Genomic DNA, 11519 nt, shown 5'->3' with positions numbered 1-11519 from the left:
GACGAGTCTATTTATACATTGATTATACCAATCTAATAATATACTTTAAACGAATATGTTCATACATATTAATATACATTTGACGACTTTATTCATTCTATAATTAGACGAGTCTTATAATATACATCACATAAGTTTGTCCATATACTAATTAGACAAGTTTAACACATTAAATGAATGTGTCTATTGATAAAATGAGTATAAGAAAATTGATAAAATGAGTATAAGAAGACGTATTTAAAAAAATTATCAATACATTAATTAAACAAATATAATAATTCACATCACATAGTCTATTCGTAAACAATTAATATAAAAATTAAGGTATTTACTGTATCAATAACATCAAACATAATTTGTTTGAAAATGTCTGAGAACTTTCAAATTATGTAGCTCTCAAATCCCATGTAGATGTGTGGGTCATTCAAATAATTTGCACTATATTTTATATCTTTGGTCCATTCATATATTGAATTGCGAAAACAATACGTGAAGAAGTTGAAAGACAAAAGAAATGAAGTAGGACCAACGTTTTGAAAGAAAAGAAAAGAAAAAAGCAATTTCGGAGGTATCATTTTCTGAGGCACAGTTCAATTCTATGTTTCCTTTGTTGTACATTGTTTGGATTAATAATAACTAGTCGTTTACTCTGTCTTTTCTTCACTAACTTTATGTGATTATGTTAATAGTAATTATTTTTATGTGCTTATGTTTTTTTATAACCTTGAATTGAAGCACAAGCTATGTCATGATAGATTCATTAGGAGTTTTTTCTTCCTCCATTCCCATAATTACCACATCATCCTTTTCTAATAACAAAATGACTGAAATATTTACCCTTGTCACCATTACCATCACCAGTGCTACATCCGACTACATGTTCATTCTCGATCACTATTGTACTCTTTGAGAGAAGGAAGAAGAAAAACTTATCCTTAAAAGCTTATTCCAAAAAATATTGTATTTGTTCCAAAATCTTATTTAGAAAAATTTGTTGTGGAAAACTTGTTCTTGGAAGTCATTTGAGTTACAGAAAGTTAGTTTCAAAAAAATCATTTTAGAAGGTATTCCATAATTTAGTTTCAAGTTTCGAGATTCATTTTATACATGTTTTGAAAGTTCTGTTCTAGAAATTCCATTTCAAAAAGCTTCTTCTAGAAATTTTTCAGAACCGATCCAAAGTCACCTTTAGAAAGGATAAAATAGTCATTTTAAAACTTATGAGGATACAGTTAGAAATTATGAAAGTACAGGAAGAAAAAGAAGAAATACCGTTAAGTTTGTCACAACCAATTGGGTCTGTATGACTGTAGCTGTTTACCTATGCTTTGCAAAATATGAAAACTAAAATTTAAGTCCAATAATATGTTGGATCAGCACAAGAAAGTGTATAATGTAAATCAACGAAACATGAATACTTCTGATTATAACTATTTATTTTACAGTTGCTATGTCTGGCAATTTTATTCTTTTCCCACGTCACATAATTTATTCTTTTCACATACATAAATACTAATGAGATATCAAACCATTCAAAAAATTAACACAACTATAAGGTAACAAGTTAATGAGTCTTTCATATTTATATAGTGTTCTACTTTCTCATTTCTATCCAATATGGGACTTAGATTCACACTTAGATTCTCAACAAAACTCTCCTCAAGAGCGAGTCCCTTCCACATTGGTACACTTCCCCTCCAGCAGAAACATTTCCAACCGGTCTTTCGTATCGTCGTTCATCTTAAAGGGACTCGATATAAGGACCATTAGACTCCATTAGACTCGTCTGAGTTCACCGAAGCTGGCATCATTCCAGATCCCACCAAACTAGATGTCAAACTACAAGTCCAATTGCAACGACACAAACCCTTATGAGATATGAGCTCAACCATACAATGGATTGACATCATTGATACACTCTTCCTAAAGCTCTGATATCACTTTTGGATCTATCAAGGAGGAGGTTTACTGAAAAGACAATAAAATATTATGAATCCAATCATATAAGAAATTGACACTTGTTAAAATAATGTTCAGATGTGCAAAACTCTATTCTTTATTTAATATCACAATAACAAGAAAAGTCCCCCTACTAAACCAATTGACTACGTCAAAATTAGAAAGAAAATTAGCTGTGAAATAATAACGTGTTTATTCACGCCATGACTTTCTATTTTTTCTCATGCCGAAAGAAATTACAAAGAATATTTGATTTGACCCGTTCGAAATTTTAAATTTTTATTGCAGATGTTACTAAAACCAGTTTCAATTTAATTCATATTTGTGTTTACAATTAAAATTCGCTTATAATGCATTAAAAAGATACAATATACAGCACGTTAGCAAAATATATAGGGATCAATCGTAACACTTTATGTATGTCAGTTCGAAATCTTAGTAGAATTTTATATCACAACAAAACATCGCTGCTACAAATTTTATATCAACCTAACATCATGATATTTGATGTTGTTAAAATATAATTTTCCCTGACAACATAATTTACGCTAAATGTGTTAAAATAATCATAATGGGAAACAAAGCACAGTCCACATTTATTGGTGAAGGTGAGAATACAAAAATTAGGTAACCAAAAAGTATTTGTATGGATAAAAGAATATACAGGTAAACTAAGTAAAACGAGAATGAATAAGTAGCAGTCCTAAATCCCCATTAGATATCCAAAACGACAATAGTCAACAACAAATATAAAAAATATAGAGCATTCTGAAGGAGACGCCAACGCATTAACGAATCAGTGTCGCAAATGTTGGAGCACATGTTGATGCCAGAACCAGAAACAGCAGAGGAGCAGAAAACTTGACGGAGTTTGCACCGGACGAACCATTATCTGTGGTGGGCACGTTTGTGGATCCAGTTCCTGCAATTTATTGCCAAATTGAATGGTTAATTAAATTTAAGGTGAACAACTTAGTCCCAAAATATCCTTCATAAACTATAGTTGAATAAACATCGTGTACCTGATGGATTCGAATTCGGAGATTCCGCTGGCGAAGCAGCTGTTGAAAATCACATGTCGCAAATTAATCATAACAAATATATATGAACTAGAAATTAGGATTAGAACTGCACGTTATGACCTTATAAATTATGATTTGATTGTAGTTTTACTTAATCTAGTGAGATGTGAATGGTAATTTAGTTTCATTATTAAGGAGGATCATTCTGAGTAATCTGTGTAAACTTTTTTATCTTACCTTTACATTGAGTGATGGGTGGGGTCTGGACATTGCAAGCAGTAGGCATGGCCAGAGCTTGGGTTTGGTTGATTGTGATTCCCAATGAAGATGCTCCTCCGTTAAGAACTTCACACAGGCACTGTGGCTGTGAGCTCACAATACTGGCAAGCTGAGAGCAGCACCCTGAAGAAGGGCTGGAGGAGTTGCCGGCGATGTAGTTGAGGCACGGTGACAGGCTCACCAGCGCACTTGAGCAACTTGATGATTGTGCCGCAGCACCTGCACACAGTATGCTCATGATCACCAAAACCATACCCATCTTCGTCCTCTCTTGTGCCATTGGAATGCTTAGTTTGATGCAATAGCTGTGGAATCCTTTGAATTCTGAATAAAATTGTTTGTGTTTGGTATGACGGTTTGGGAATGAGAGTTTTTATAGGGATGAAAGGGAAAGAAAGAGACAAAAAAAAGGGTTGGTTATGTGGGTGAACGAACTACTAACTCTGAAATCAAATGGTGTTTCGTGGCACCTCTGTATTATATGCAGTTCAAACACGGAAATTTAATGTTTGGTCTTTATGAATTAGGAAAATTTGGAAAAATCTATGAGACGGTTATACCGTTGAGGACGGTGAACTATTTTGTGGTCTTGTGAGCGTGTCAGTTAAGTTTGACTAATTGAGCATAAAACCTTTGAAACGAACTACGTCTCTGTTTCAATCTTTTGAAATTTCGATCACATAACTTGGGCTTACTGAAATGAATAATATGAACAGAAGAAATTTGTGGGATGAGAACAGCGTCAAGAAACGATGTTATTTCGCATTTTAGACGTAACCGAGCAGTTTCAGAGAAATTGAATTTGGCATTCTCTTCTCTTGCAATTACGATCAGGAAAGTTAAACCTATTATTGACATTAGATATAATAACAAAGTTGTTTTGAATTTTGTAATGTTAATACATATGTTTGTGTATTTGGATGTTAATATTTGATTTTTATGCTTAATATTTGTTGTAATTTGATCTCATTGTTTGATTGTTGGTTTTTGAGATATTAGAAAATGTGTTTTAAATCTAAAACTAAAACTAAATAAGATTTTATCTAGGAATAGAATATAATTTTTTAATAATTTTAAGACTGTTGAACTTAATGCATTATTGATATTGAAACTTGATGAGTTATCATATACTCAAAGTTAATATGAATATGATTTGAATATATTTGTAAATTGATTTTGATATAAATATGAAATTTAATTGATTGTGAATGCATAAAAGTAAAATAGATGAAATATTTTGTTAAACTTTCTCAAATTATTTATAAAAATAAAAATAAAATAATTACTGTAAACTTTATTATCTAATTAAGTTATAAATTATTAAACTTATCAATTGTTACATAGAGTTTCTAAAAAAAGAATAACATTTATCATTTATTACAATCTTACCGACACACTTGTTATTTCATGTTAACACATATATAATTAATGTTTTAGTTCCTTTGATTTTTAAGCAACATTGAAAACCAAAATTCACCTTTTTTTTTTGTTTTAATATTTCTTTGGGTCTTTTTTAGCACCCTTTAATCTTTATTAGATTGATCCTTCTCCCATTTAAACAAATACACGGAAGCAGGTCCTTTGATTGTATTGGATTTGAATGTTAGTGACTATGGCAATGGATTTTCATTGTTGATTATGACTATGTCTTTAATTTTGTATATTTTTAGTTCTTATGTGTATGCTATAAAATGTAAATTGTTTTCACACTTTGTAGTAATCGTCATCTTACTTCTGTTATCCAAGATTGACTATTAAAGTTTTGAACATTTTAGTTAATATAACAATGACATGCATTTTATTTTCATTTGCACGCAGCTTACGATTTTATATTTCAATCGATAGGAAAATTGTTTTATGTATGTTTTTTTTAAGCATACGATTTTTTATATATTTCAAACTTTTACTATGTCATACAATCTAGAATATTTCTTTTTATTTTCTTTTTTAAATGTACAATTTTTCTTGAGATGATTTTATTGAATAAAAAAAATATTAATCGTATGCGTTTCTTTTTGTGGAAATTTTAATTTATTTATTTATGACCATAAAATGATTCTTGGAAATCAAACAAAAATAACAATGAATTGAAGTTAATTGCATACAGTCAATTATTGTGAAAAAAGTTAAACTAAATTTATTTTATTTTAATTTTAACAAATTAAATTTCAGTAAAACTTCGTACTTGAATTATAATTTTAAAAATAAAAAATATATTTTTAAATAAAATACTTATTAGTGATAGTTTATTGTATTTAATCATTTTACCATTTTGTTTCGTTGTCTACAATTATAATGGATATGTTTAGGTGTTGGGTGTTGCTCCCTCCACCACCACACATTTCTCCCTCTACCTCCCCAATTTATTTTAATTCCAATTATATCCTCAAATTAAATTTTTTTATTTTTACTATTTTAATTTATTTCAAACCTAGTTCTCCTACTTTACTCCTACACTCAATCTTTCCATCTCTCATTTTCGTTTAATAATTTGTCTTTTACTCTGCAATCCAATCTGTCTTCTCCGTTTCACTTCTCCTCCTCCGTTTCTTTCTTCTTCATTTTCCTTACATTATTAAAATACATTAAAAATATATTCAAAAATAATAAATCAAAACATTTAAATTAAATTATTAAAATATTTCCAAAAAAAAAAAAACTAATAAAAGAAACCCTAAAATAAAAAACGTAACTTTTAAACGGATGTCAAAATCCTTCAACGGATGTCAAAATCCTTCAACAGATGTCCGTTGAAGGATTTTGACATCCGTTGAAGGATTTTGACATCCGTTGAAGGATTTTGACATCCGTTGAAGCATTTTGACATCCGTTGAAGGATTTTGACATCCGTTGAAGGATGTCTTAAAGGTTACGTTTTTTATTTTAGGGTTTTATTTGAAGGTTAATTTGAATACATACCTTGAGGAAGCAACACACACTGCACCACTCCACACACTGCACTACGAGAGCGACATTGCACCACGAGAGAGAGAGACTGCTTGATAATTCTTTCCACCACCACCAACCTTTGCAACTTGTAAAAGAAAGAGAGAAAGAAATATAATGTTAAAATGAAAGAAAAATATTTTACTCATAGTGAAATAGGTTGTGAATGGGTAAAATTAAAAAATAACCCTAAAAATAAAATTTTACTTAGGGACAAAATAGTAAATGGGAGGTGGAGGGAGAAAGGTGTGGTGGTGGAGGGAGCAACACCCTTAGGTGTTTGATTTTATTGAAAATTGAAAACTTTGTTTGAATAATATATATTTATTTCATAATTTTTTACAATTTTTTAAAAATTATTAATTACTTTTAGTGGTATTGTTATTAGTACTTATTACTTATAAATTCAGTATTCAATTTTATGAGAAACAGAAAGTTTCCTAAAATTTATTATTTTTCCATATCATATCAGTTTAAACACTGAATGCTCCTGCAATTGTTATACATATCTTTAGATGTTTGATTTTATAGTATACAGCAACTTAGCAAAATATAGGGATCAATGCATCGTAACACTTTGTTTGTCATTTCGAAATCTCAGTAGAATTTTATATCCCAACAAAACATCACTGCTATAAATTTATAACATCAATCTAACATGTTGTGGACGACGAAGATAGCAGAAAAGCACAGTCCACATTTATTGGAGAAGGTGAGAATACAAAATCAGGTAGCAGAAAAGGTTTAGTATTTTAACGGATTAAAGAATTTAGGTAAGCTAAGTAAAACGAGAATGAATAAGTAGATTTTTATACTTTATGAATTCTTTGTTGAGTTTATGAATTATATAGTAGGAAGATGGGAAAACATAATAAATTTTAGAATTTTGTTATGTTTTTTATGTTATTTTTTAATTTAAGAAATTTATGTATATGATTTAGGATAAACTTAAGAATAAATAAAACAGTCTTAGATTTTTTTTATGTTGAATTTTTTTTAGAATTTTATTATGTTTTTTATGTTATTTTTTAATTTAAGGAATTAATGTATATGATTTAGAATAAACTTAAGAAATCTATAAATAATACAGTCTTAGGTTTTTATGTTAAAATTTTTTAATATTCAAATTAAAGAAGATAAGGTGATTTTATTTATAGATTTAAAATAATAAGTTTTATTTATTTTTATAACTAGAGTTATCCTGGTTTAGTTTTATATGTTATTAATTTTAGAGGACGTTAAGATAAATATAAAGATAGTTTATCAATTTTTTTAAGGATGGATAATTTATCAATTGTTTTAAAGATGTAAACTTTTTATTTATGTTGAGTTAATGTGTATTATTTATGCTTTAGAGTATGGTTTGAAAGTAGTTTTTTAAATATTTTAGTTCAAAAATAAATTTTCTTTATTTTGTCATTATTTTTTTATAACGAGTGATTATTTGAATCTTAAACTCTAAATTTGTTTTTCATGGAAAAAATCACTGTGATAATAATTTAACTTTGAATCATAAAAAAATTTAAGTCATTTGAGGTTTTACTTTTATGAATTTATAACTTATTTTTTTTAAATTTTTAATAAACTTTTAAATGATAACAGATTATTTACTATTTTGAGGCTTAAGACAGTAATAAATGACCTTAATAGGAATAAATTACGGTGCTAAGACCCATGACATAAGCAAAACCACAATAGACATCAACAAATAAAAAAATATATGGAGCGTCTGAAGGAGACGCCAACGCATTAACGAATCAGTGTCGCAAATGTTGGAACACATGTTGATGCCAGAACCAGAAACAGCAGAGGAACAGAAAACTTGACGGAATTTGCACCGGAAGAACCATTATCATTATCTGAGGGGGGCACGCTTGCGGGAGACCCCTTTGCGGCGGGCATGTTTCCTGGGGGCATGCTTATGGATCCAGCTCCTGCAATTTATTTCCAAATTGAATGGTTAATTAAATTTAAGGTGAACAACTAGACCCTAAATATCCTTCATAAACTATACTTGAATAAACATCGTGTACCTGGTGCATTTGAATTCGGAGATTCCGCTGGCGAAGCAGCTGTTGAAAATCACACGTCGCAAATTAATCGTAACAAATATATACGAACTAGAAATTAGGATTAGAATTGCACGTCATAACCTTATAAATTACGCTTTGATTGTGTTTTACTTAATCTAGCGAGATGTGAATGGTAATTTAGTTTGATAATTAAGGAGGATCATTCTGAGTAATCTGTGTAAACTTACCATTGCACCGAGAGATGGGTGGGGTTTTGACATTGCAAGCAGTAGGCAAGGTCAGAGCTTTGGTTTGGTTGATTGGGACTCCCAATGAAGCTGCTCCTCCGTTAAGAACTTCACACAGGCACCGTGGCTGTGAGCTCACAACACTGGCAAACTGAAGGCAGCACGATGAAGAAGGGGTGGTGGAAGAGTTGCCGTCGATGTAATTGAGGCACGGTGACAGGCTCAACAACACACTTGAGCAGGTTGATGATAGTGCAGCAGCACCTGCACACAGCATGCTCATGATCACCAAAACCATACCCATCTTCATCCTCCCTTGTGCCATTGTCATGCTTAGTTTGATGCAATTGTCGCCGAATCCTTTTGACTCAGAATAAAAATGTTTGTGTTTGGTATGACTGTTTGGGAAGGGTTTTTATAGGGATGAAAGGGAAAGAAATAAACATATTATTTCATAATGGTCTGTATTATTGTGGTTCAAATATGGAAATTTAATGTTTGGTATTTAATTTAATGAAAATACACTGTAAAATAATTTTTTTGATATAATTCCAAAACTAATAATAAAGATATTTAAAACATGTCTTACCAACTATACTAGAGAAACGTGAATGGAAATATTGATTACTTGAATAGATTAAAATATCAAACTGTATATATAATGTAAAAGGAATAAATAAATTTATATTAATTGTATATTTAAATTTTGAAATACCATCAGTAAAGAATTAATTAAATTAAGAATTAAAAATTCATCATCTGTATCATATTATTGATTGAATCTATCTATATGAAAATGATATTTGAGATTAAATGTAAATGTGTATAATTTAATGCTAATGTCATATTTAATACAAATACGTAAACAAAAAATTGTTTACAGTGTAGTTCAAAGCCCTTAAATGTTGTGTTGGGCCTAAATATCCTTCAGAAACTTGTTATTTAATCAAGATTTTAAAAAAATAGTTTGCAAAACACGTATTAATAAAGAAATTTTCCAATTAATGATAACGTATATATGTTAACATTTATATGTTTATATGTTATTCTTTATTATTGATTATGACAACGTCTTTAATTTTTTCTATTTTTAGTACTTATGTGTATGATATAAATTATGAAAATTGTTTTCTAGACTTTGTAATAGTGGTAATCTTACTTCTGTTATCCAGGATTGACTTCTTAAACTTTTGAACATTTTAGTTAATATTATAACGATGACATGCATTTTATTTTTATTTGTACACAACTTACATTTTTATATTTCAACCGCTATTTAGCTTATAGGAAAAGGAATTTTTGTGTGTTTCTTTTTTGGAAGCATATGGAATGGAATATCAACTTAACGAACGTCTTTTATAAAAGGAAAACGAATTCTCAATTATTAATATAAAAAAACTTTCCGTTTTTTTTATGTCTTCATACTTTGTATTTGAATTTCTCAAGTATATATTTACTTTTTTCTTTTATATATATATATATATATATATATATATATATATATATATATATATATATATATATATTTAAAATTTTCATGGCGTGTCATGCAATATAAAAAATTTGTCTTTTTATTTTCTTTTTCTAAAGGTACAATATATTTTGGAGATAATATTATTGAAGAAAAAAAAATCAAATATTTAAGCATGTCTTTTTTATGAAAATTTTAATGTATTATTCATTTATGACGACAGAATAAATCTTGGACCGTTTAAATCAAACAAAAATAACAATCAATTGAAGTTAATTGCATAACGTCAATTATTTTGACAAAATTTAAAATAATTTTATTATTTAAAAAATATTACAGTAAAACTCCGTACTTAAAATATGGTCTTTTTATGGTGAAATTTTTTTTGTCTACTAAAATTTAATAAACTTTGCTAAAATATACCAAAGTGGAAAAAGAGTTTACGTAAATTAACAAACATAACAAACATATATATATTCATTCATAAATGAGTATATTATTATTTTTTCGTAATATTTAATTCAAAAGTCACAATATTGGCAATGCTTATATGTGTAATAATTAAATGTTTTGTTTGGTTCATTTGTTTGTTTACTTATATGTAATATTGATTTACTTTTTATTATTTATTGATGTATTTGTAATGTAATGTAATATATATATATATATATATATATATATATATATATATATATATATATATATATATATATATTTGTATTCATTATTGGATTTATTAATATGTATTCACCTTTTTTCTAATTTAATTCGAATAAGGTCATATTTTAATGATATGATAATGTTAATCTCTTTAGCAAGTGTACCAAATCGTTCAAGTAATAAACCGTGATAAGATCAGGTATCGTTTTTCCAAGAGACTCGTAATACTAGAAAATTGTGCGATTAACAACTCATCTAGACTCAAGAACAACTCATCATTTAAGAATATGTGCAAAAAGATAAATTCACAAGTAATTACAAGGTTGGACTTTGGTGTTGAAGGCACTTGAAAATGGAAAAAACTAGAAATGGTATGAAATGACATTGTTAAGGTTAGTTTTCACCAATGCACTCTTGTGTATAACCAATTTCATCTCCTCTCTATCAATTTACTAAAGTCAATCCACTAAAACACTCTAGCCCTAATCCCTTAGGTGAAAGAACCTAGGTTTTCCTTATCAAACTCCAATCCCTTTGACAATCTAACAAGCAAACCCGCATTAAGAACTAGGATCTAAGACAACATGTGAATCATATCCCATCCCTGGCTCAATGACCCACAAAGACTCTTGTTTCAGTTCAAGATTTCATATCCCATCCCTGGCTCAATGAAACCCCAAAATCAAGTCATGAACGTCCCCATTACATGCAAGCTTTAAGATCGGAAACAAGAATACTAGTAATAGATAGAAAAGACATTTATAAATACGAAACAATCATTCATTACACAAGAGTTCATAGGCTACATCTAACCCTAACAAGATGAATCTGGTTCTCCATTTTCATGGAGAACCCTAAAGCTTACAAACATGGAAGATGAAAGAAGAAGGAAACTCAAAGGAAGAGGAGGAGATGTTCCCAC

At 29.0% G+C, this 11519-nt stretch overlaps 2 protein-coding genes across 2 annotated transcripts; both read right to left on the bottom strand.

The window, feature by feature from the left end:
• Nucleotides 1-2528: 2528 nt before the first annotated feature.
• LOC124835968 (non-specific lipid transfer protein GPI-anchored 5-like) lies at nt 2529-3681 on the bottom strand. Its single transcript, XM_047311021.2, has 3 exons — nt 3219-3681; nt 2982-3020; nt 2529-2881 (listed from the first exon to the last, which is right to left on the bottom strand). The coding sequence occupies exons 1-3, from the start codon at nt 3538-3540 to the stop codon at nt 2748-2750; spliced, it is 495 nt and encodes a 164-aa protein (XP_047166977.1). The 5' UTR covers nt 3541-3681; the 3' UTR covers nt 2529-2747.
• A 4265-nt stretch (nt 3682-7946) lies between these two features.
• Nucleotides 7947-8791, bottom strand: LOC124835871 (non-specific lipid transfer protein GPI-anchored 26-like). The gene is made up of 3 exons (XM_088097867.1): nt 8467-8791; nt 8221-8278; nt 7947-8079 (listed from the first exon to the last, which is right to left on the bottom strand). The coding sequence occupies exons 1-3, from the start codon at nt 8789-8791 to the stop codon at nt 7956-7958; spliced, it is 507 nt and encodes a 168-aa protein (XP_087953993.1). The 3' UTR covers nt 7947-7955.
• Between the last annotated feature and the right edge of the window lie 2728 nt (nt 8792-11519).

Source organism: Vigna umbellata, chromosome 8 (genome assembly GCF_029865625.1).
Source record: "Vigna umbellata cultivar VRB3 chromosome 8, Vumbellata_1.0, whole genome shotgun sequence".
Classification (NCBI taxonomy): Eukaryota; Viridiplantae; Streptophyta; class Magnoliopsida; order Fabales; family Fabaceae; genus Vigna; species Vigna umbellata.
The sequence above is the reverse complement of the archived record's forward strand: the minus strand, read 5'-3'. Positions and strand labels throughout refer to the sequence as shown.

What these genes read in the sequence shown, in the direction of transcription:
- LOC124835871 (XM_088097867.1), bottom strand. Translation starts at nt 8,791, where the DNA reads ATGGCACAAGGGAGGATGAAGATGGGTATGGTTTTGGTGATCATGAGC. An exon ending in ACCCATCTCTCGGTGCAATG is followed by an intron (nt 8,279 to 8,466) that starts GTAAGTTTACAC and finishes GATTTTCAACAG; the next exon opens with CTGCTTCGCCAGCGGAATCT. An exon ending in GGTACACGATGTTTATTCAA is followed by an intron (nt 8,080 to 8,220) that starts GTATAGTTTATG and finishes GTCTCCCGCAAG; the next exon opens with CGTGCCCCCCTCAGATAATG.
- LOC124835968 (XM_047311021.2), bottom strand. Translation starts at nt 3,540, where the DNA reads ATGGCACAAGAGAGGACGAAGATGGGTATGGTTTTGGTGATCATGAGC. An exon ending in ACCCATCACTCAATGTAAAG is followed by an intron (nt 3,021 to 3,218) that starts GTAAGATAAAAA and finishes GATTTTCAACAG; the next exon opens with CTGCTTCGCCAGCGGAATCT. An exon ending in TCCGAATTCGAATCCATCAG is followed by an intron (nt 2,882 to 2,981) that starts GTACACGATGTT and finishes AATAAATTGCAG; the next exon opens with GAACTGGATCCACAAACGTG.